Genomic DNA, 24303 nt, shown 5'->3' with positions numbered 1-24303 from the left:
TATGTTGGAATTTTCAAAGCCCTTAAGGATATTTTATTCCCAGTTTTTCTTTTAAGCTTTTTGGTTAGCCTGTTGTTTGCTCCAACTGTTATTCACCACCTCATGTAGTCACCATCTTTAAAAATTGCCTCTAAACATTTTATAACAAACAGGAAGCCCTGGGGAGGCCACTTTGTACTGGGGAGCTCCTAGGCCAGACAAATAGAGACAGATTTGCAGTAGGGTCTTCTTAGGAACCACTGGTCAAGTCAAATAATGACAGCTCTCTGGGAGTAAGGCTTTGAAGAAACACCAGCTCTGCTCTACTCTTTCTAGTAGCTGCCAGACTATTGATTTTCACTGTGATTGTGGGCTGTCGATGTTACTGAATCCAAGCTCATACTGATAGGCCAATAAATTGAGAGGTGAGTTGTTGGGGCAAGGAAGATCAACTTTATTCAGGAAGCCAGGGGACCAAGAAGAGAAGATGGTGGATTCCTGTCCCTGAGAACCATCTTGCCTGAGTTAGAATTCAGGCTTTTTTTCCCCCTTCTTCTTCTTCTTTTTTTTTTTTTTTCCTGCCTCATGTAGTAGCTTTAAGTGAGATCTCAGTTCCTAGACCAGGAATTGAACCCACAGTAGTGAAACCACTGACTCCTAACCATTAGACCTTCAGGCTTCTTTTATACTAAAAGTGGAGAGAGTAAAGTCAAGCTTTTCCTGGTTCCCATCAGCCTCTGGAGAGGATGCGTTCACTTCTTCTTCCCTGCAGTCAGTCACAGATGGGCCTGGTCAGGATGTTTCCTGTGAGCAAAGGCATTTTAGTTTAATGCTCATTGCCTGAGAGGCACAGTTTCCAGAGTTGGGTTTAGGAATAATTTAAGCTTATATGCAACATTCCATTAGTGATTAACCTGTAATAGAATACAAAGTTTCTTCCCTATTACAATACCCCACTGTTAATGGCCATTCTACAATCTTACGAGAAAAGGGCTAAAGACTGCTCTGACTACTTACAGAATCTTTAGTCAGTCTTTTTTTTTTTTGGATGTGTCTGCAGCATGCGGAAGTTCCCAGTCCAGGGATTGAACCCCTATCATAGCAGCATCTCAAGCCACTGTAGTGGCAATGCTGGATCCTTATCCTGCTGTGCCACAAGAGAACTCTTGGTCAGTCTTTTTTTTTATCTGCAACTTTTTGAACCTGATAAAACCCTTTAGCACTTTGTTGTCTAATTTGTAATTGAACTGGCATTTTGGTTCCCGTTCCCAATACATTGCTATTTATTTGGACAAAATTAAACAAATGGTTGACCCTTCTCCAGTGACAATGAAATTACCATTCACTTCAGTCGGATAGGTAGACCTGTTTGGAGGCAATCTCATGAAGAGTGGTTAGTAAAAATGCCCAAAGCTTTAATGTAATTGGCCATTACTAGGTCTTTTAGAGCATTTGTAGATTCTCTCACCTGAACAGACCCCTGGAATGGCCTCCCATACACTATTTCACAGGGGCTTAATTTAATCCCACTTCTGAGAGCCACTGAGGCATGAGGCAAGGCCTTATCCCAAGTTAAATTAGTATTCATCTTCTCAGTTTTCCTTGCTGATTGTGGTCTCTGGGATGAATGTAGTTTCAATGCCTTAATCCAAATTAGGGGATTATTTCCTTAAGGAAGTTTCAACCAATTAAAATTACTGATTTTTTTTTCTTCCCTTTTTTAGGGCTACGCCCATGGCACATGGAAGTTTCGCTGCCAGCCTACACCACAGCCACAGCAATGTGGGATCCAAGATGCCTCTGTGACCTACACCACAGCTCACAGCAATGCTGGATCCTTAACCCAGTGAGTGAGGCCAGGAATCGAACCTGCATCCTCATGGATACTGGTTGGATTTGTGTCCACCGAGCCACAACAGGAACTCCCCAAATTACTGATTTTTAAAAATAGTAACTTAAAACTGCCACATGCAAAACAAATGGTCCACAGAATATTTTCCTTTCCTTCTGAAGACTTTACAATGCAATTGTTATCATTAGCCAGTCTTTTACTATTAAACTTAAATGGCCAATTGAGACAAAGCATTTCTGTGGCTGTTTTTCTGCCACTGATTTAAGAGTGGGGGTGGCAGGTATTGGGGGTAATATTCATTTAGCTTTCCTCACTTTCTGGGCAGACTTGGCAACTTTGCCACTTCCTGCTGCCTCTTCTTGTCTAATGCTCTGATGACACCCACAGCAATCATCTGTCTCATGTCATGAGCAGCAAAACAGCCCAGAGGAGGATAGTTAGAGAAGCTCTCAACACAGATGGGCTTGCCAGGAATCACATCAGCAATGGCAGCATCACTAGATTTCAAGGATTTGGGTAAGTTCCCTGGTGGCTCAGAGGGTTAAGGATCTGACATTGTCACTGCTATGGTGTGGGTCTGATCCCAGGCCTGGGAACTTCCACATGCTATGGGAGCAGACAAAAGAAAAAAAATAAATAAAAATTACAACTTAAAAAAAAAAAAAAAAAGAATTTCTGGGGCCATCTTCCAGCTTTTTCCTGGAACAATGATCAATTTCCTTCAGCCCAGCAGACCTGCAAGCGATGTGAGCTGTGTGACACTCCAGCACAGGTACAAACCCAGCATCTAATTCTCCACAGGAGCCTGGATGGTTCCAGATAATCACTTGAGCTATGACGCCAGCTGCTTTCTTTGGTGGGTCATTTTTTTGTCACCAGCCGCATAGCCATGACAAACGTCTTTGACAGACACGTGCTTGACACTGAAGCCCACAGTGTCCCCAGGAAAGGCTTGCTCAAAGCTTCATGGTGCATTTCAGACGTTAATTGTAACACTGACTGGAGCAAAGGTGACCACCATGCCAGGCTTGAGATCACCAGTCTCCACATGACCCATGGGGACAGTGCCAATACCAGACCTGACAAATACACTGGCTGGTATTTTGACAAGTCAATTTCTGGGAGAAGTGATCCTCTTGCCTCAGAGGATACTTTTTTTTAGATTAGGTGTCCCTGCATCCCTTTTTAACAGGATTCAGATTGGCCATGGCTCTCCCTAGGGTGCTGTTAGCATAGGCTTCTGGCCTCACCTTTTCATAGACCAAGGGGTGGGGAAAGAGCTCTCTCTTTTCCTGGGGTTTTCACGAGAGCCATTGAAAGTGTGTTCTGGTGCGACTGAGGTCAAGCTGTCTGGTGAAAATCTTGAAGTCTATCAGAGAGTTAATCAGCTCATTCCGCACTGTCAATTTGACCTGGGGTTCTCATGGTGGGGCATTAGGTGCCTCAAATCCAAGGGAGCCCCTGGGCCTCTTCATTCAGACTATTCCTCTCTTTCTGACATATGAGAGGCTCTTGACTTTTACCGTTTTGTTTTGGCTTTTTTTTTTTTTTTTATGTTTCACTCTAGGACAATCTGTTTTCTTCCCCAGTGGTGACTTATTGCCAAAAAATTGGTGTTTCATTTTGCAGTCTTTCTTCTGTTGTTTTTCCCGGCTGAACACTTTAAAAGCAACATCTACCAATTGGGAAGTGTTCATTCCAAATGCACCACCTAATCTTTGCAACTTACTCCTAATATCTGAGGCACTTTGCCCCTAAAAAAGCATCAAATTTACCATTCTGATATTTTCCGGGGCCTCAGGATCTGCCTTAGTATGATGTCTATAGGCCTGAAAAATCCTTTCCAAAAATTCAGAGCTCTTCATTTGCTTCGGCAAATATCTTGAAATTCTTTTGCTTTGGTTCTCCTTTTCGAAGCCCTGCCCAGATGCACTGATAAGCCATGCCTTAGTAAGGGCATCCGTCTCTCACTGGGGTCCCAATTTGGTTCAGCTGTGGGTACTGCCAAGTGGGCTCAGATAAGGAGAATCCTTCCTATAAAAGGAGGGTTGCAATCCTTCCAGTAAAAGAAGTCTAAGAAACCCAGCTGGCTGCTTATTTGTTTTTTGTGTTTTTTTTTTTTTTTGAGGGTTTGCTTTTTTAGGGCTGCACCTGCAGCATATGGAAATTCCCAAGGTGGGGATCGAATTAGCCAGCCTACACCACAGCCATAGCGACACCAGATCCGAGCTACATCTGCAACCTACTCAGCAGCTTGTGGCAACATCGGATCCTTAACCCACTGAGCAAGGCCAGGGAATGAACCCGAATCCTCATGGATACTAGTAGGTTTGTAACCTGCTGAGCAACAGCGGGAACTCCTGGTCATTTGCTTTTAGCCTCCCACCTGAGATAACAGCAATGGCAATTGCCCTCCCCTGGGAGGGTCTCCAGCATGCCCTGTCGGGTCTTGGATGGTGATACCAGACCAAGTCCCTGTGCCCTGAAACTAATACTAGATTTTCTAGTTGATTTTAGAAGGAGGGGAAGCCCCAGTGTCAGGAAATGGGGCTGGATAGAAATGGAAGGTGGGGGCAGGGGGACCTATTAGCATAATGTCCGGGGCAGCTGGGACAGCCAGCTCAGCAGAGGAGTCAAGATGGAAGTAACATGTCCTCACTCTCGTTTCTTCCTTTTCTTATTTTCCCTGATGTAATAGCACGAAGTGCTTGCACATAAAGGATTTCATCATTCTTCCCTGCTTCACAAAATAGCTATAGAGTTGGTCAAAAGCCACTGTAAAACCATATATGGCAATTGATTGTCTCTAACCATTAAAAAGGACGATTTTTCCTTGGGCATCAACCAACAGGGATTACAATGCAATTGAAAAGAAACTTGGTTACTTCTGTGCCACAGAACAATTTAAGATAATTATTAAAATTGTGACTAATAGCATTTACCAGGATATACCATAATTTTAGAAGTTCTACATAATTTCTAGAATGTGTATATTTATAACATTTAACCATATAATACAATCCAAGAGGTTTTATCAGGATTTCCTGTTGTGGCTCAGTGGTTAAGGAACCCAACTAGTATCCATGAGGACGAGGGTTCGATCCCTGACCTTGCTCAGCAGGTTAAGGATCCAGCGTCGCCCTGAGCTGTGGTGTAGGTTGCATTTGCGGCTCAGATCCCAAATTGCTATGGCTGTGATGTAGGCCAGCAGCTATAGCTCTGATTCTACCCCTAGCCTGGGAACCTCCATATGCTGGGGGTGAGGCCCTAAAAAGACAAAAAAAAAAAAAAAAAGGTTTTATCACCACTTACTTGACAATGCTTTCCGTGTAATTTAACATACAAAATAAGGCTAATTTGTTTAATATTTTTCTCTCTCTGAGATGGAGAGAAAAAAATAATTTGGTTTGTTCCAGGGACCTTTTGGAAAAACTCAGCTAGAGGTTAAATGAACTTCATTTAGAATTTGATCTTTGGGAAGTTTGTCAAAAGTGTCAAAAAGTTTTAGCCAGTGATAAAAGGTCTCAGTGGCAAATACAGATCACTTAGACAAAGAAACTCACACTCTATTACCAAAAGCAGTTGAGTATCTTAAGAAAACTTTGTCCTTTTAGAGAACCAGTTTCAGTTTTTGTACCATTTTACTGTTAAAGTTCATTCCTTGATTAAGTTCAATCTTAGCCGATTTTTTTTTTTTTTTTTTTTTTTTTTTTTTTTTTTTTTAAAGGGATGCCTGTGCAACATACAGAAGTTCCCGGGCTAGGGATCAAATTGGAGCTACAGTGCTGGCCTACACCACTGTTCACAGCAACACCAGATCCTTAACCCGCTGAGCAAGGCCAGGAATCGAACCTGCACCTTCATGTATCCTGGTTGGGTTCATTACCACTGAGCCACAATGGGAATACCCTATCTTAGATAATCTTGACCGTGCACAAAATTCTTTCAGTGTTCCTCCTCCACAAAACCTTCCACAATTTTCTGTATCAATATTGATCTGTCCCTCATATTCATTTCTATTGAGAAACAACTAGTTCCAGGACAAAACCACTTTTTTTTTTCCTTTAATAAAATGCATTTTCATTCTCATACTTTCTTTGTTGAAAAAACACAATCTGATATATCGGCATAACCGGAATGTTTCCCTTATGATTCTTAATCTCAAAACATTAATCCCTAGTGAAAACCAAGCAAATAATTGTAAACTGTCAGACCAGTGTTTCTGGATTGACAAACTTATGCCTTAGCATTCCCCTCCTAAGAGGACAAACATAGATAAATTAGACCTGCCCAGCAGTTAAATGTTCTAGTATTTTACCCTATTCAAAGTGACCCAGATAGTCAATCAATTCTCTTCATTTAACTTAGTTTCAAGTTACAAAAATCTGGAGAGACTATTTTAGATAGACATTCCCAAAGCATAGTTCTTCCTATAGAGTTTGCCTAAAACTCTTTATCTCATTTGCCTTTCTTTACTTAAAATCTTTGTCATGTTATTTTTCTTGTTAACAAACTTTATAACAGGAACAAGGTCTTATTTGATTTCTAGTAGACCTAGGTAATAATAAAAGTTGTTTGTTTTTTGTCTTTTTAGGGCCACACCCATGGCATATGGAGGTTCCCAGGCTAGGAGTCCAATTGCAGCCACAGCTGTCAGCCTACCCCACAGCCACAGCAACACAGGATCCAAGCCAAGTCTGCGACCTACACCATAGCTCACGGTGACACTGGATCCTTAACCCACTGAGCAAGGCCAGGGTTTGAACCTGCTTCCTCATGGATATTAGTCAGGTTCGTTTCCACTGTGCCATGATGGGAAATCCGCAATAAAAGTATTACACTTAATATTGTTGATGGGTCTAAAGACATGTCTACTAATCATACCAACAAGCTTATCTAACATTAATAGCAGATATTAATTCGATAGGAATGTTTCCTAAATCATGTCGACCTGAAATTTGTTCTAGCCAGTGTCTTTTATATTTGAGTATTTGTATAAGTGCTTGACTTCCTTTAAGCCATTTAAATAGAACTCTTTCACAGATTAATTTTGGTGATGCCACACATCTATGACACACCTACAAACAAAAACACAGGGGCCTCTTAGTTCCCATTCTAAAATTTCAGCCATGAATCAGGTACAACAGTATAAAAGCACAAATCGAAGTCAACTGTCTCAATGGCTAAACCCTTTTTACTAACATTTACGGAAAAACACACTTCTCTTTGTAGCTTTTGGTGACTTTAGGAACAAAGAGAAAGCTCTTTCTTCCTGGGGATGTTGACTCTTGTACAAGTTTTTTGTTTTGGGGTTTTTTTCTATTCCTTTCCTTATTTGACATTAGTAAAAGTTTTAAATATCACAAACCTGATTTGGCTGTAAATGGAGAAAGAGTGTCAAAGAAAATGAAGTGAAAACCCAAAAGACAAACGGAAAAGCCTAAATAAACCATCATGTTTGGTCTTGGGGTTTTACATATACCAACAACATAGGAGTCCATAAATGATGTAATTAGCACAGCAAGGTGCACAGGATCCCAGGATAAGCCCGCCTACACCACTTGTGGAGATCCTAATGGGTACTATAGCACACATTGTTTTGGGGGTTTGGGGGGGGGGTTTTCTTTTGTTTTTAGTGCCATACCCAAGGCATATGGAAGTTCCCAGGCTATGGATCAAAGCAGAGCTACAGCTGCCGGCCTACACCCCAGCCACAGCAACGTGGGATCCGAGCCACGTCTGCAACCGACACCATAGCTCATGGCAACGCCAGATCCTTAACCCACTGATCGAGGCCAGGAATGGAATCCGCATCCTCATGGATCCTAGTCAGGTTTGTTAACCCCTGAGCCACAAAGGGAACTCCAGCACACATTGTTAACAATAAAATATTACCTTTTCCTCACCCATGCGTTCATAGCTATAATCAAATCACTTATACAAAATGTACTTCAGAGGACTTTCTTTAGGGATAGTTAAAACATTCCCCACTTTTTCTTCTTTCTATGGCCACACCTGTGGCATACGGAAGGTCCCGCGCCAGGGATCAAATCCAAGCTGCAGCTGGAGCCTATGCCACAGCCATGGCAACACAGGACCTAAGCCTCATCTGCAAACTAGGCCACAGTTTGTGACAACACCAGATCCTTAACCCCACTGAGTGAGGCCAGGGATCGAACTTATATCTTCAGAGAGATATTGGGTCCTTAACCCACCGAGCCACAATTGGAACTCTCAAAGTATTCCCCATTTTTAAAGATAGAAATTCAACACAAGCAAAACACAAACTGCACACACAAATGCTAACATCCCAAGAAAAAAACAAACCAGTTCACAAATCAAAGTTCAGCAACTCTTTCCTCTCTCAACAGGGTAATTTACTCAAATACCACACAAACTGGTTTATTTCAGAGAAATAGCCCCACACCAAGAGGAAATAAAGTTCTCAGCTTCACATACTGGAGGACTTACCCTACTGTATGGAGTCCATCAGCTCCCCAAAAGTTGACTCCTTTTTCCAACTGCGAAGCCCTGGGGCAGCCAGTGCTACTTTGGGGAATTCTGAAAGGAAGCTCCTCAGGACAAGGGGTCCTGGCAGCCGCTAGGACCTAATCCAAGAATTTTCCAACCGGACCAGCTAGCCCCGAGTAGCAGGCCTTCCAGATGGCTGCACCAGTATTTGTTATCAAGTCCAAACCCCTGCTGCTCGCCACACGACAGGCCAATATTTTCAGAGCTGGGTAGTTGGGGCAAGGAATAGCCACTTTATTTGGAAAGCCTGCTTGCCTAGTAGATACTGGACTCATATGTCAGAGAACCATCTTGCCTGAGTCAGGAGTCAAGCTTCTTTTATACTAAAAGGGGAGGCGTAAAGGCAAGCATTTCCTGGTTCCCGTCAGCCTCCGGAGGGGAAGTGTCAGTTTTTTCCTGCCTGCAGTCCTTCACAGGTGGGCCTGGTCAGGATGTTTCCTGTGAGCTAAACAAGGGACTTTTAGCTTAATGCTCATTACCTGGGAGGCAGGGTTCCCAGAGCGGCAACATTAGGCATAATTTCAGTTTATGGGCAACATCCATTTAGGGATTAATTTGTAATAGAATACAAAGTTTCTTGCCTATTGGTTTTCCAGACTACAGTGGATTGGAAAAGATGGGGAGAGATGAGAAAAGAATAGAGCAAGTTAAAAACACCACAAAGCTTGTTATTCTTAAAAAGAGAGTTCCCGTTGTGGTTCAGTGAAAACGAATCTAATATCCATCCATGAGGACGAAGGTTCAATCCCTGGCCTTCACCAGTGGGTTAAGGATCTAGCGTTGCTGTGACTGTGGCGTAGGCCGGCAGCTGCAGCTCTGTCCGATTGGACCTCTAGCCTGGGAATGTCCATATGCCACAGGTGCGGCCCTAAAAAAAAAAGCTTTGTTTTTAACTTGCTTTATGTAACTCCCTGACTTGCTGTAAGGCGTTGGTTAATTTGAAAAGTTCTGAAAAAAGTTGATTTTTTTTTTTTTGCCAGTTTTTTCACTATTTTTATGGATTTTTTTTTTTCTTGCTTTTTAGGGCTGCGCCCACGGCATTTGGAGGTTCCTAGGCTAGGGGTCCAATCAGAGCTACAGCTGCCGGCCTTCACCACAGCCACAGCAATGCAGGATCCGAGCCACGTGTGCGACCTACACCACAGCTCAGGGCAACTCGGGATCCTTAACCCACTGATCCAGGCCAGGGATGGAACCTGCAACCTCATGGTTCCTAGTCGGATTTGTTTCTGCCTTGCCATGATGGGAACTGCTGGAAAATTTTTGGAGGTCCTCACTCCACCATTTTCTCTCACATCACTCTTTTTTTGACATCATTCTTGATTGCTTCTTATGAAGGACGTAGAGTTTGTCTGGAGTTGATGCCATGCCCCTCATTGCACAACACACACAGTAAAGAAAAAATGAGAGAAGTATTTATTCGAGAACAGAACACTGCAAGATCAAGTTAAAGGAAGGGGGGCAGTGCTTCTCCAACTCTCTGTGGAGAAGGTCCAGTATTTTGGTTTTCTGTCAGTTTCTTAATCTCAGTATAAGAATCTGAGTATCTCATCAGATACCATGTGGTGGTACTTCATGTGACAAGTTTACATGCACTTTACAATGCAAGTTCAACAATCTGAGCTTGTCTATAGCCCATTCCACAGGAATTCTCCACTGATCACGCTCTTGGAGGTTCAGGTGAAGTCAAATTACTGTAAGGGTTTTTAATCACTCTACCTTATCACCAGTGTAACTAAATTTGCAAACCAGCACACTTGAGGTAGCACTTAATTAGGAAGCAATCTTCAGTAAGCTAGCACATGACCTCCGCAACCACATTTGCAAATATGTCTGGAGAACTATACTCAATATTTTGGAATGACCTATAAGGGAAAGATATGTATGTATGTACAGCTGAATGACTTTGCTGCATACCGAAAACAAACACATCGTTGTAAATGAACTATACTTCACTTTAAAAAATGGAAAAGGTGTTCCCACTGTGGCTCAGTGGATTAAGAACTCGACATGGTGTCTGTGAGGATGTGGGTTCCATCCTGCCCTCACTCAGTGGGTTAAGGATCTGGCATTGTTGTGGCTGTGTCATGAGCCTGCAACTGCAGCTCTGATTCAACCCCTAGCCTGGGAAGTTCCATATGCCACAGGTGCGGCCATAAAAAGAAAACAAATAAATAAATATCTGTATTGATTTTCTCCTAAATTCAGGTATCATGGAAATACGTAATATAAAAGTGAAGATTCCTCATATACCCATAGACACACAGAGTTGAACACTGTTAATATTTGCTATGTACACACTACCAGTTTTTTTAATATGTTTTCTTTGTCAAAATGAACTTATTCTGCATACATACTTTACAAGTTATTAACTTATTAGTACATGATCACTAATGATATATGTACCTTTTCCTCATTCTTTTTTTTAGGCTATGCCCACAGCATGCGGAAGTTCCTGGGCCAGGGATCAAACCTGTGTCACAGCAACAACCAGAGCCATAGCAGTGACACCACCAGATCCTTAACCTGCTACGCCACAAGGGAACTCCCATTTTCCTCACTCCTAACAGCCACAAGGTATTCCATTTCATACAAATGTGATAATTGCTAACCAGTCCTCAGGTGGACATCTAGGCACAAGTCCCATTTTTCAAGCTAAAGCGTTATAATACACAGAAGTAATGTGTGAACTCTTGATTGTGTGCCAAACCTAATAAGCAGAGCAAAACTTGCCATCCAGGTGATTTTTTTTTTTTTTTTTTTGGTCTTTTTGTCTTTTTGCCATTTCTTGGGCTGCTCCCGTGGCATATGGAGGTTCCCAGGCTAGGGGTCAATTCAGAGCTATAGCTGCCAGCCTACGCCACAACCACAGCAATGAAGGATCCGAGCCGCATCTGCAACCTACACCACAGCTCATGGCAACACCAGATCCTTAACCCACTGAGTGAGGCCAGGGATCCAACCCATGTCCTCATGGATGCTAGTCGGCTTTGTTACTCGCTGAGCCACGATGGGAACTCCAGTGCTTGGGTTTGGATTAGGAGAATTCACAAGTCATCAGAAACCAAACTGAGATATGAGGTCCAGATCCAGCTGAATGGTGGCAAATATTCCAAGCCTGGACACTGGCTGTTCCTGGGCCATCCAGAAACTTGTGAAGCCTATTCTGAAAGAATGCCAGGTAGATGGTGAACAACTAACTCATTCCATACAATATCTTTGCTTCTAATTTCTAAGAACAGGCAACTTCCAGCAAGATAAATAAGCCATGCCATATCTTGGCAAATCATTTCCTTTTTCTTTAATCCAAAATATTAAGCTAAATGCTATTTAGATGTGTTTACCTTTTAAGGTTGACTCACTTGTGGTGGGAAGGAGAGGAGGCCAGGCTTTCTCACCCACTGCCACCCACTGAGCCTAATGTAAGTCTCCAAGTGAGGTCAGACAGCAGCTCCAACAGCCAACACATAGTGGACTCAGTCTCTCCTTGACCCGATTCTGTGTCCAGCAGAAACACTTCTCTGAAACCTCTTTCAAAACTCAAACTGCCTGAGCCGGCCCAGCAAACTTCTCAGTCAGGTTGGTCTGTTATTTTCCCTGAGTCTTATAAGAACATTTTAAGAGAAACGTAAAGAACACGTAAGCCAAATTATGGTCCTCCCTTGGAGTGTCCTTGAAGCACTGAGGTGTCTGAAAGCTACGTACAGTTTCTGGGGCAATAATCTCATAGGAAATGTAGCAGGGACACCAGCAATTCTCAAGAGCTCCTTGCTGGCACCAGAAATTATAATGTAAGAGCAGCACATCTGATTCATCAGGGGCCCTCTTCTACCCCCAAGGGTGCTGCCCCTTGTCCCTGCAGAGGGGACACTCAGGAGAGATGCAATGTTTCCATCCAAACAGGAATAAATCCAGGGCTCAGTGTACACATTTCACAGCTTTTTATTGAGATTCCGGAAGGGTCTGCTGGTGGTGGGTGTGCTCACTGCCCCAGGTTGCCCAGGCCTTCTGCTGCGTGCGTGACAGCATTTGTGACTGTGTTGGTCACTGTCTCAGTGACCTCCTTGACCACTTTGTCCCCGGTCTCATGGGCCTTCTTAAAGGCTTCAGCAATGGCTGTCGGGAAAAAAGAAAAAGACACTGTAAACCAACTATAATGGAAAAAATAAAAATCATTAAAAAAAAAAAAAGAAAAAAGAAAAAGAATATCCAGGTGAGCGAAGTAAACAATTCAAGTCACTCGCTAGGCGGTTATCACCTGGAGTGGCCTGTGACAGGTGGCAGTCTTACTGGGTCCTGCCCTGGGGGAGGAGGAGCCCTTGGGACAGAGGGCAGCACAGTTCCTAGAGGAATGCATTCAAATTTGCTTTTATTTCTCCAAACAGCTTGCTTTTCTTCAACTATTAGTGAGACAGAACCTCTGCTCATGGGTATGCTGCCTACTCACGCCTCGGTTTTCTGTGAACTGCCTGTTTATATCTTTTGGTCATTTCTATATTGGGTAATCATTTCTACTACAAGTATTTTTTTCTCAGTTTGTGGTTTTTCTTTCAGTTTGGCTGATAGTATTTTTTTCACTATGGAAAATTTTGAAATTTTATATTATCCAATTTACCTAATATTTCCTTTACGGCTATTGGATTTTCTGTCATCGTTAAAAAGAGCCTCTCCTCTTAAGTTCTCCTGCAGAAATAAAACCCCCAACAAAGGAAAACCAGGAGTTCCCATCATGGCTCAGCAGTTAACAAACCTGACTAGTATCCATGAGGATGTGGGTTTGGTCCCTAGCCTCGCTCAATGGGTTAAGGATCCAGTGTTGCCATGAGCTGTGACGCATAGGCTGGTGGCTACAGCTCTTATTGGACCCCTAGCCTGGGAGCTTCCATAGGCTGTGGGTATGGCCCTAAAAAGACAAAAAAAAAAAAAAAAAAAAAAAAAAAGGAAGACCACCAAAACCAGTCCTGGGGCCACTAAACACCAACTTTGCAGAAGAATGAAAGCTTTCATTTGCCCCAATCCTTGTCTGTACTCCTATTTTCTATTCCCAGACTATAAAACCACTTCCTATTCTCTCCCAAGGGCGGGCACAGTCTTTAGAGCATTAGCCTGCTGTGGTCTGCTCTGCCTGGCAAAGCAATAAAGCTATTTGTCTCTCCTTCACCCCCTCCCCTCCAAAAGAGCCTCTCCTCTCCAAGATTATGCCAAAATCTATGTTCTCCTCTGTCAATTTATTAATTTCATGTATTTATATTAAGTCCTAATCCATCTAGAATCTATTTTGTTGCAAGGAATGAGGTAAACACATGCTTTGTACCTCGTGATACAGCACACAGAAACCTATAAATATGTATGTAAATATGTATTTGTATGAATACATAATTCTGTGTCCCAGCACGCTGCCTCCGGATCCTTTGTGATGCTGTCCTCTTAACATTCCATGGAAAGGACTATCTAGATGGATCTTGCTTTTGCAAAGTATAGTCTATGCCCTCAGATGAGCACAGATAATTGTATACCAATTAAAAGGATGCATCATCGGGGTCAGAGTTTGAGCTGATGAGGCAAGGGACAGGCTGCTCCAGCACCCAGCTTTTCTCCCTCCCTCCCTCCTTCCCTGCCCCGACCTTGGCCGTACCTTTCTCTCCAGCCTCCTTGGCGTGCTCCACCACCTCCTTCACTACTCCTTCCACGACATGAGCTGAAAAGATGAGACAAGCCCAGGGTGAGAATATGATGCAAGCCCCTTCTCCCCAGAGCAGTGCCCAGATAGCTCTAGATATCAGGGATGAGCCTCCCGGATGCAGTTCCCACCAGGACAGGACCAGCTGGCTCTCAAGAAGGGCCCCCAGCTGGCTTCCTTCAGCCACTGGGGCCAAGGGGCGGGGCTGGCTGCTGGGAGACACGTTGCGTGAGTCAAGCAAGAACACAGGGCCCTCCATGCCCCTGGGCCTGGTGAGGCCTGGAATGCCAACAAGTAGGCTCTCCTGCCATCTGGGAACCTGGAGCCAAGGCTGGGCCTGTTTCCAGGCCACCACGCCTTTCAGGTGAGCTGCTATCCTGCCTGTGGCCTGAAGGAGGCTGCAGCAGGAGGCCACAAGTCAAAGCCTCTTCCAGCAACATCAAGTCCCTCAAGGCAACGGCTCCAGGAAGAGGGAACTCTGCTCTTGGAGGGTGGGGTGTGCTACAACTGCTTCTGATTCTAACTCCTAGAATTAACTCCACTGCTTGGTCCCTCGTCTGTAGGATGGGAATAACACAGCTGTCAGAGAGCCAGTGAAAGATGAAAGCGGACGGTCATCACCAGCAGCAGACTGAACAACTGGATCACAGACATGCTCGCAGCCATTCAGAAGGAGGACAGCAAACTCAGGCACGAGCTGTTTTTTACAAAATGTCCAACAGGTGGGGCCTGCATCAGCCTCCTTGCATCCAGGGCCAACGTACAAAAAAGGGTTTCTGCAGACTTCAAAGAAATTAAAACTATCCTTTGTGTAAACCCTGGGAGCTGGCTTTGAACGGAATCAGACTTGGTGGTTTCGTAAGGGAGAAAGCTTTAAAGCTTTAAAATTACGGTGAAAATAAAAACCCATTTTCCTTTTTCTGTATAGGATACTCAGAATAGGCCGTTTTAATACAGAAAGGGGACCCCCCCCCCCCGCTTGGTTTGCAGAGGGAAGGATTCAAGCCATCAGCTGCTCACCTAGCACCCTAACTCCCCTCCTGCCACCAGGGGCCTCCTCTGAGCTGCTCCCTCCGGGCCTCAGCCACAGACCCCAGAATGGGTCAAGCTCAACTGGCAGAAGAGATCTGACAAGGAGGTTTGCTTGGGGCAGTGGATCCTTCATGGCTCCTCCCCAAGCTGCCCTCCTCAGTTTCCATGGCCCCCACCTCTATCCTGTCCCTATAGGGCCGATTGGCCCCCGCTCCCCATGGGACCAATGCCTGCCCCAAATCTGCTGGGATCTGCTTCACACAGGCCCTGTCGAGTCTGTCCTGATTCCCCAGTGGGAGGAAAGGCTCAGGTGGACAGGAGCCTCAGGGGCCTTACCAGCTTCCTCAGTGGCCTTCTCAGTGCGGTGGGCCAGACCCTCAGCAGCAAGCTTCCCCAGGCCTCCCAGCATTGTGCGGTGACAGGTAGTGATCAAGCAGGATGCTGGGTCCTGGACCAGAGTGCTTTTATAGATGCCTCTGATGCCTGGCTAGGCTCTGGGGCATGAGTCCTCACCCCATTGGTGAGTCAGAGAAGCTGGCAGGAGGAAGAGGCTGGGTGGGGCTGCCTCAGCGCTGTGGCTTGGGCAGGACCCCTCTGGCAGCCTAAAACCCCATACTCTGGATCCTAGGACCCTGTGAGGGGCAGGGACAGGGAGCAGGGCAAGGCTGGATAATGAGTGCTGGGACATGCTTTCCCCCCCCAGAGCAAGAGGTCTGAGTGCCCTATGGGAAGAGAGGCATTTGGGGCTGCTAGCCCCCTGGGCACTGGTGTGTACCCAGACAAGGCCCAGGACTTCCAGCTCACTGCCCAGGGTCCCTCAGGCGGCCTAATCAGGAGCTTAGGGTTTTATGGGCCTGGAGACCTGGGTGGCCCTTCAGGTCAGGAACACAAGTGGAGTAGGGGCCATGCCCTCCCCATTCCCAAGTACCTCAGCTCGGCAGAGTGGCTGCACAGCATCCACTGGACAGTTGGGTTGGGGATCTAGGTTGTGCCTGGCCCACGGCAGAAGAGGACACAAGGTTGACCAGAAGCCTAGTCATCCCTGGCTTCCATCACCTGGCTCTCACACACGGGAGCACCTGAGTGGCCCTGCACTGGGCTGGGGTTGGGGAGCCAGCACACAAGGGCACCCAGCCCTCCCTGCACGTGGGGCCTGGCCTCTCAGGGGAACTCTGTGAAGTCAGCAGTGCCCACCCAGGAGGTCCTAGAGGAGTAGATGGAGGACCCCACCCCCACCTGGGGAGGAGCTTCTGGCCCTAATAAGAGTTCCCCAAAAGAGCTGTACCAATCCCTGACTCATCACATGCTTAGGGAGCCAGGCTGCCTCCCGAGTTACTCAGGATGGAGAGAGATGCCTCAAGCCACGTGCCACACGCTGCTTCCCTTAGTCACTAGCCCAACTTAGCCTCAGTTTCCTCATCTATAAAATGGGGACAGCCATGCCTTCCCTGGCCTTGTCACTGATACTTGGTGGGATCATGCAGGAAAACTCTTGGTAAACTTCCATCCCCACCCCACATCGCTGTTGTACTAGGGAGGGGCTGCTTGAGGGAGCCCCACCAGCCAGTGGGTGAGCAAAGAGTGGCAGGGGTTTGAGGCTGCCTTGGAGTGAGAGTGCTGGGGGTGTGACCCCCACTGGCCAGGAGTCATGGAGCGAAGGCCCTCCCAGGGCCCTGCTCATGCAGTCCAGGCCTGGTGTGGGAGTTTGAGGCTGCTCCCCTGATGCAGGCTCCCTGCTCCCGCAGAGGGGCCTAGGAGGGTGTGGCGGGGCCTAATTAGTGTTTACCTGACATGGGCCCTCGAAGCCTGGGCCCCACAAGGCTGAGGCCCATCCGCATTCCGAAGTGGTGCTGGGAGGCCCTGAGCAGCGGCCAGCCCCACTGGAGTGGGCAGTGAATGCTATGGGCAGCAGGAACTCTGGGTCACAAGGCCACAGTCCCACATGCCATTGGCAATAGAACACATCTTAAACAGGTTGGAGAGCCCAAGAAAAAGGGTACAATAATATTACTCTTGCAAAATTTTGTGAATATATATGTATGGCCCTGTGGACTCAGCAGGCACCAAGAAAGTGAGGGGCCCTGGAGCTTAAGCAGGTCCAAATGATTCTGTTCACTCCCTGTTACAGCCAAATGCCAGAGAATTCTGCTCAAGGTATCTGGACAACGCCACCCGGGGTGGGGGCACTTCTGGGACATGGCTGGTGGGAATTGGACTAAGAGGCCCACAGGGACGTTTCCTTCCTTGTTTCCTCTGAGGTCGTGCATGCCCCCCACCCTCACCAGGGTTCTTTGTGCTGGCTCCCCTGACAGGATGGCGGTGTCACCCACCCGTTCTGGGATGGCCCCCAGACCCCATGACCCCTCCCCACTAGTGCCCACCCTGGGGTACTCTTTGCCACCCACTTCTCCTCGGGAGCTCTCCAGCTCCTCCGCAGGCCCTTGTCAGGGCTCAGTCACTCAGCAGGGTTCTAGCCCCAGTGCCAGATGGGAGCCCAGCCCACTACAGCCTCCAGCTGTACTCTTCCCTTGCTATCAGGCCGCCGAGGCCCTCACCACATCCTCTGCCACTAGGACCCTCTGCTCCTTGATGCCCTGCCCTAGTGTGAGCACCCAGACTCCAATACAACACACTATGGCCCCAGGTCTCCTGGCAAGGCTGGGTGAAACACAGATCCCAAATGCCTACAGGGAGAAAGCAAGAGGCCTGGAGAAGACAAGCTGCCCAGGACTGGACTTGGTCCCAGACTCGGTGCTCTGGGTTAGGTCCACTCCCACTGGCTTTCCCACTCCAGCTGGGATCAGCTCCCTGTCCTCTGAGCTTAGCCCAGTCCACCCAGGGCTCCTCTCCAAGCATAAGACCCTCCTAACCAGGGCTGGATTCTGGTCTGAGGGGCTGGCCTTGGGTGACTCCTGCAGGGATCAACGTTACCTGCTCAGATGAGGTCAAGATGACTCAGATGGGACCTTCCCATCTTGGGAGAGGCCTGGCCCACATTGGGCCCCAAAAGAGCAGGCTTGAACACAGGTACCCGAGTCAGCCTGTCCTGAGTCAGAAGGTCAAGTCCAGCACTTGGGGTGGGAAGAATTGAGCCTTGACAGGAACCAACTAATTCTCCAAGTGGAATCTGCTCAACAAACCAGTTTGGCAAAGGACCAGCTGACTACATCATCGAATCGAGGAGAGTCAATTTTTCAAATAGCAATTTGCCAACTGAGCAATTAACAACTCTGAAAAAAAAAAGTGCTTGAGACTTAGGGCTGCCTTATATCTGAAGCATGACAATTTCTCATACAATTTGAACTGCAAATGTCATGAATATCAAGAGTTTTATGACTGTCGTCCTGCCTATACTTTCTCCTACTCCTATTTCATGGATTTGGGTTCTCAGAATACATTGGAGCCCACATATGTTGCACACACAGACTCCTCCCAGACTCAGGGAGCGCCAAGAGGAGACTCTTGGAGATTTAGTTTGTCGGTCACCAAAGGAAGATTTCCCCAGCATCTCGGCACCCAGCCATGGGTGTCAGTCAGGGTTCCAGACAAAACAGAGAACACGCAAAGGGGTACCTGAGGAAAGGGACAGTTCACAAGCATGTGGACTGACTGGAGGGGACAAGAGATGGACGGTGAGGCCCTCCAGGGACCAGGAGTTTCCTGGGCCTGAAGGGGCTACAGAGCCTGAAGAGAGCCACAGCTTAGGGGAGGATCAGGAGGAGCTACAGCTGTCAGCAGAGGAACAGGCCCCTAACTGTGAAGAAGGGAGCAGGAGGGGGAGTTCCCATTGTGGCGCAGCAATAACGAACCTGACTAGTATTCATGAGGATGTGGGTTCAATCCCTGGCCTCACTCTGGGTTAAAGATCCAGCGTTGCCATGAGCTGTGATATAGGTCACAGACATGGCTCGGATCTGTTGTTGCCAGGATGGCAGCTGTAGCTCAGATTCAACCCCTAGCCTAGAATTCCCACATGCCTCGGGTGCGGCTCTAAAAACCAAAAAAAAAAAAAAAAAAAAAAAAAAAAAAAAGAAAAAGAAAAAGAGGAATATGTTCGCCTCTTCTTCCTCTCCATCGCCTGCCAATAGCCCCTATGGGCTGAGCCCAGCCAAGTCCCAAGGGTGGGGGAGCCCAGGTGAGGCCGTTCAGTAGGGCAGGTTCCCAGGGTGAGGGCAGGGACAAGAAGGTAGAGAGTGAACGCGGGTCCTCTGTAAACAGAGAACACCAGCTCAGCCTGCCAGACTTCCAGGTCTAGAAAGTAACAGGGCTGCAGCTTAATATTCCCATTTCTCCTTCTTGAAACTCTATGAGGCCACAAGGGTAGAGATTCAGTTTTGTTTTGATTTTTTTAAATGAGACTCCCCACCATTAGATTAGTAAAGATGCTTTTAGTTTATTTATTTATTTTTTTTTTTTGCTTTTTAGGGCCACATCCACGGTACATGGAGGTTCCGAAGCTAGGGCTCTAATTGGAGCTACAGCTGCTGGCCTACACCACAGCCACAGCAATGGGGGATCGGAGCTGCGTCTTCACCTACACCACAGCTCATGGCAACGCTGGATCCTTAACCCACTGAGCGAGGCCAGGAATCAAACCCGCAACCTCATGGTTACTAGTGAGATTGTTACCACTGTGCCATGAACAGGAACTCTGAGATTCAGTTTTGCAAGATGTTTGTATTCCACTCTGGGTTCCCCTCGCCCATATTCTAGTTGGGTCCAATGGTTTATTTTGGGGGCATGCAGAACATTACTATGGTTCTTCAAGTCAGTGCTACACGAAAAGACATATTCAGAGAAGTGTCACTCTCGCCTCATCTCTACCACCCTGTTGCCTTTTCCTCCTTCTTTCCTTTGCCTCCCCCCCTGCCCCATAGGTAACCAATCTTTTTAGAGTCTGGTTTACCCTCCTGCATTTTCTTTCCACAAATATGCAGAGACATGTGTCTGCATGTTTTCTTACACCCTTCTTTTCCTTTACAGGAAGGACAGCATACCATAGATATGTGGCTTTGCATTTGACTTTTTTTCTACTTAACAGTAAAAACATACTCATTTTTAAGTATGAAGCAGAATACCAAAACTACATTGCATATGAAGAAATCCCACCGAAAAAGCTTCCTTCAAAGAAGGCATATGAATATTATTACCTAACAGGAATTAAATTCCAGCAATAATTTGAAAAAGAAAATAAGACACTGAATAAAGCATTAGTGGCTATGAAGGAAGACTGTAAAACAGAAATACCAAAATTCAGAGATGAAATGGCAGACAACAGGTGTAGGCAGAAGAGAAACTTACAAAACTCAGGAATAAATTAGAAGAAGAAAGATAAAATAAGCCATTGCAGAAATAAAGACTAAACTAGAAGAGCCACAGCAGGTACATATGGGAATAGAATGAAAAAAAGCAAAGGAAAAAGAAGGAGTCATGTTAGATTCATACACAGGGTTTGGGAGACAATGGCAGGTGTGGAAGGTAGAAAACTTTGGGCCCACAAGGGAATTCTGAACGAAGAAAACCAAGCAATGGAACAGAACAAATATTTTAAAATACAAATAAGAGATGCTCCTAAAATAAAAGAAATCCATAATCAATACTGAAAAGACAAATTACATACTAGAGGCAAAAGAAAAAGAGCAAACAAAAAAAAAAAAAAAGAGTTCCTGTGTGGCTCAGCAGTAACGAATCTGACTGGGATACGGGTTCAATCCCGGCCGCTCAGTGGGTTAAGGATCTGGCGTTGCAATGAATTGCATCATAGGTCACAGATGTGGCCTGATTTGGCATTGCTGTGGTTGTGGTGTAGGCCAGCAACTACAGCTCTGATTCAACCCCTGGTCTGAGAAGTTCCATATGCTGCAGGTGCTGCCCTAAAAAGAAAGAAAAAAAAAAAAAAGCCAATCAGCTAGAAAAATCAAGTCACTTATTAATAATTGCAGTGAATTATAAATCAGACTTCTAGGAACTGCTCAGTCTTCTGTATCAAAGGGTAGTGCAGCCATGTCTAGAAGACCTTCAAGGAAAAAAGTGTGAGCTGTAAATTTCAAACCCAGTTGAAGACAAAGTATAAAAACAAACAATACCACACATTTAAGAACTCAGAATATGGTTCACAAGAACCCTTCCTTTTTAGTTTTAACTTTTTTTTTCTTTTTACAGCCACACCAACAGCACAAAGAAATTTCCAAGCTGGCATTTAAATCAGAGCTGCAGCTGCAGGCCTACACCACAGTCACAGCAACACCAGATCCAAGCCATATCTGCAACCTATGCCACAGCTTGTGGCAATGCTGGACCATTAATTCAATGAGCAAGGCCAGGGATCAAACCTGCATCCTCATGGAGACTATGTTGGGTCCTTACCCACTGAGCCATGGTGGGAAATCCGTTAACTTTTTTTTTTAAATAGAATTTGCCCTACACAAAAATAGAACACCATGAACCCTCAGGGACACACCACAATAACACAAAGTGCCTACCTATAAAAATTCTCAGCTCAGATCCCAGATGTCTTCTCAGTTGATCTGAAAATATTTTACGATTGAGGAAACTTCTAGATGACTAACTCCAACACCCATGAGATAACAGAAAATATTTCAGCAGAAGGAATGGCAGATCTGAGACACAAACAAAGGTGTGGAGGAATGGAACGTGAATGCTATGTGTTTTCACAAAGTAGGAATTAGACAACTAACAACACACGCAAAAGGAGAAAGGAAGAGAAGGTGGAAAGCAGAAAACTCTGTCCTTCTCATCTGTAATTCAATGGAAGCCAGAGCTGAGAAGTCCAATGGAACCAAAATGTGATGTTAGTGTCTCTGTGTTTGGCTAGTTGGGAACTGGGATTTGGAGAATTGGGAACTATTTGGAATTGCTAATGGAAGAATTAATACTGGAGACTTGACTGGGACCCAAGAGGTACAGTGGCCACAGCCTCTCTTTAGCCTGTCTGGGCTCAACCACCTTCACGAACCTCATGGAGACAGGCCTGGGTTCTCATAGGCCCCATGGCTCTCCAGCATTATACCCATCTTGCCCCAGACATTGGGCCAAAGACAAATCCAATCTGGCTCTTCAGAAACACGCATTTGCACAGTGCATGGGAGTTCCAGCTGCACTCGGGCAGGGGGTTGTGGAAGAGGCTGCATTGAAGAGATGGCACCATGGCAAACCTGACAATGTGTCAACTCTTACCTGGTAGAAGAACCAAAGTACCATCATTCCTGCATTCATGTGGCCAGTGTTGCCAGATCCCCACTCTAGGCGCTGGATGGGGACTAATCAGTAGAAGGGACTTGACTGCAGCCCATGGACAATCATCACAGAAAAGCACACAGGAAAGTGACTCAGTATAAAAGTATGGAAAAGAAGTGCAGGGGGTTGAGAACATATCAGCAATGTCTGGACCCATTCTGTGTGTGTGTTGTGTGTGTGTGTGTGTGTGTGTGTGTGTGTGTGTGTGTTGGAGCTGATCAGGGAAGCTGAGATCTGAAGTCTGAAAGAGAAGGAGCCACCTAAACAAGGATGGTTTATGAGGGAGGATGGAGAGCATTCCAGGTAGAAAAAACAGCACATGCAAAGACTAAGGTGAGCAGAAGCATGATGTCAAGGGAAATGAGCAAAGGTTAATATGGCTGAGGCAGAGAGGAAGGGGCTCTTACAGGAGGAGGTTGGGGAGATGGGTGAGGCAGCCACTGAGGGATCTTAGCATCAAAGTAACATCAGGATTTAAACTTTTGCTTGTGACAGAAAACCGAATCCACAGGGTCTCAAACAATAAGGAAACTGATCCTCTCATCTAGTGTGTAGCAGCCACAGGATTGGTTAAATTAAGGACTGAATAAAGTCACCTGGGATGCAGATTCTGTATTCCTGCTTTTCCTTAGACCTGATCCTCCCATGGTTACAAGTGGCTGAGTTCTAAGCATCGTCTTTCCAACCACAAAAATGCCCAGTGGAGGGGGAGAAAATACTTCTTCCTTAGTGTTTTTTGTTGGTGGTTTTTTGGTTTTTTTTGTTTGTTTGTTTTGTTTTGTTTTTTGGGGTGGAAAACCTTTCCTAGCCCTCCCACCTGACTCCTTTCCTTGTTCTGAGCTGGATCACACACCCGTCCCTAAGGCCAACATCACAAGGAGAACAAGATGAAGAGGGATTGTTGGGCCAGGTGGGATTTTTCTGAGTCAGGCGGGGAAGGATACACACCAGAAAAGATGTGAGAGCTCTGCTAGTCCAGCACCACCCATCTCCCGTGTGGCCCAGGTGGCCTCTCCTGACCCTGCCATTCTCTCCTGGGGTGGGGTTCCTGAAGATGCTGGAAGCACCCCCAGATTACCTCACGTGTCTCTTTAAGGACTTTTCCTTTAGGCCAGAAGGAGCAACCTTGGCTCATTTGCAGACTGGGTGAGGCCTTCTTTTAGGAACAGTCAGCAACAGGAATGAAGCATGGAGCTGGGTTGACTGGGGTGAGGATGGGAGATGCTGAGGGTAAGAGGGAGGAAGACCTGCTGCTCGCTTGGGAGGGATCTCAGACGGAAGAAGGGAAAGGTCACCTGGGCAGATCGTCACTCACAGAGACACTTGAGCTGGGCAGCGGCGGCGTGGGGACCCGGTGACACTGCCCCCTGCTGGTAAGTCGTGGAAGGCCTCTGGGTAAGTTGGCCTGGAGTCAGCACGCGAGGACGACCCTTTTTTTTGTCTTCCCAGAACTGGGTAGTGCTGTGTAGCCAATATTTATGAGTTAAAGAGGAACGATTACCTATGTGTTCGTCTAGAAGAGAAATATATCATTACGGACAGAGGGAATAGCTCGTGCGAAGGCAAGTGGGGAACGGGGCGTCGCCAGCTGAGGTGTGGCAGGGGATTCAGATGAAAAGGGCTGCCGGCGCCAGGGCTGGGCATTATCCTGTGGTAACAGTGAGTCACTCAGCAGCAGGGCGCCCCCAGAGCTTGTGTCTCATGCATGGACACGTGCTGGGGGGGGGGGCGGGAATAGTTTGCGCGAACTCTAGGCCATCTGGGGACCTGCTCCACGAAAATACCAGCCTCTATCCTGGGTCAGAAGGTACCGGCGCATCCGGAAAGGAAGGGGTGCTCGTGAGAGCGGTCTCGCACGCAAGCACGCACACCACTGGGTTCCAGTACTTTAAGCCCACGTGCACCAGCCCGGGCGCCGCGGGTCCCGCCCCAGAAGGGCGTGTCGTAGGCGGAGCTCCTGCAGGCTGCGCCA

General features: G+C 46.4%; 1 protein-coding gene and 1 long non-coding RNA gene across 2 annotated transcripts; one reads left to right on the top strand and one right to left on the bottom strand.

Annotated features, from left to right (window-relative positions):
* Positions 1886–14961, top strand: LOC102163175. The gene is made up of 2 exons (XR_001301057.2): positions 1886–2347; positions 14606–14961. It is a non-coding gene; the product is annotated as an uncharacterized LOC102163175 (long non-coding RNA).
* FAM25A (family with sequence similarity 25 member A) lies at positions 12289–15568 on the bottom strand. The gene is made up of 3 exons (XM_005671181.3): positions 15411–15568; positions 13998–14060; positions 12289–12478 (listed from the first exon to the last, which is right to left on the bottom strand). The coding sequence occupies exons 1-3, from the start codon at positions 15481–15483 to the stop codon at positions 12345–12347; spliced, it is 270 nt and encodes an 89-aa protein (XP_005671238.1). The 5' UTR covers positions 15484–15568; the 3' UTR covers positions 12289–12344.

The sequence above is a fragment of the Sus scrofa genome, chromosome 14 (assembly GCF_000003025.6).
Source record: "Sus scrofa isolate TJ Tabasco breed Duroc chromosome 14, Sscrofa11.1, whole genome shotgun sequence".
Taxonomy (NCBI): domain Eukaryota; kingdom Metazoa; phylum Chordata; class Mammalia; order Artiodactyla; family Suidae; genus Sus; species Sus scrofa.
The sequence above is the reverse complement of the archived record's forward strand: the minus strand, read 5'-3'. Positions and strand labels throughout refer to the sequence as shown.

What these genes read in the sequence shown, in the direction of transcription:
- FAM25A (XM_005671181.3), bottom strand. Translation starts at nt 15,483, where the DNA reads ATGCTGGGAGGCCTGGGGAAGCTTGCTGCTGAGGGTCTGGCCCACCGC. An exon ending in GAAGGCCACTGAGGAAGCTG is followed by an intron (nt 14,061 to 15,410) that starts GTAAGGCCCCTG and finishes TCATCTTTTCAG; the next exon opens with CTCATGTCGTGGAAGGAGTA. An exon ending in CAAGGAGGCTGGAGAGAAAG is followed by an intron (nt 12,479 to 13,997) that starts GTACGGCCAAGG and finishes TTTTCCCGACAG; the next exon opens with CCATTGCTGAAGCCTTTAAG.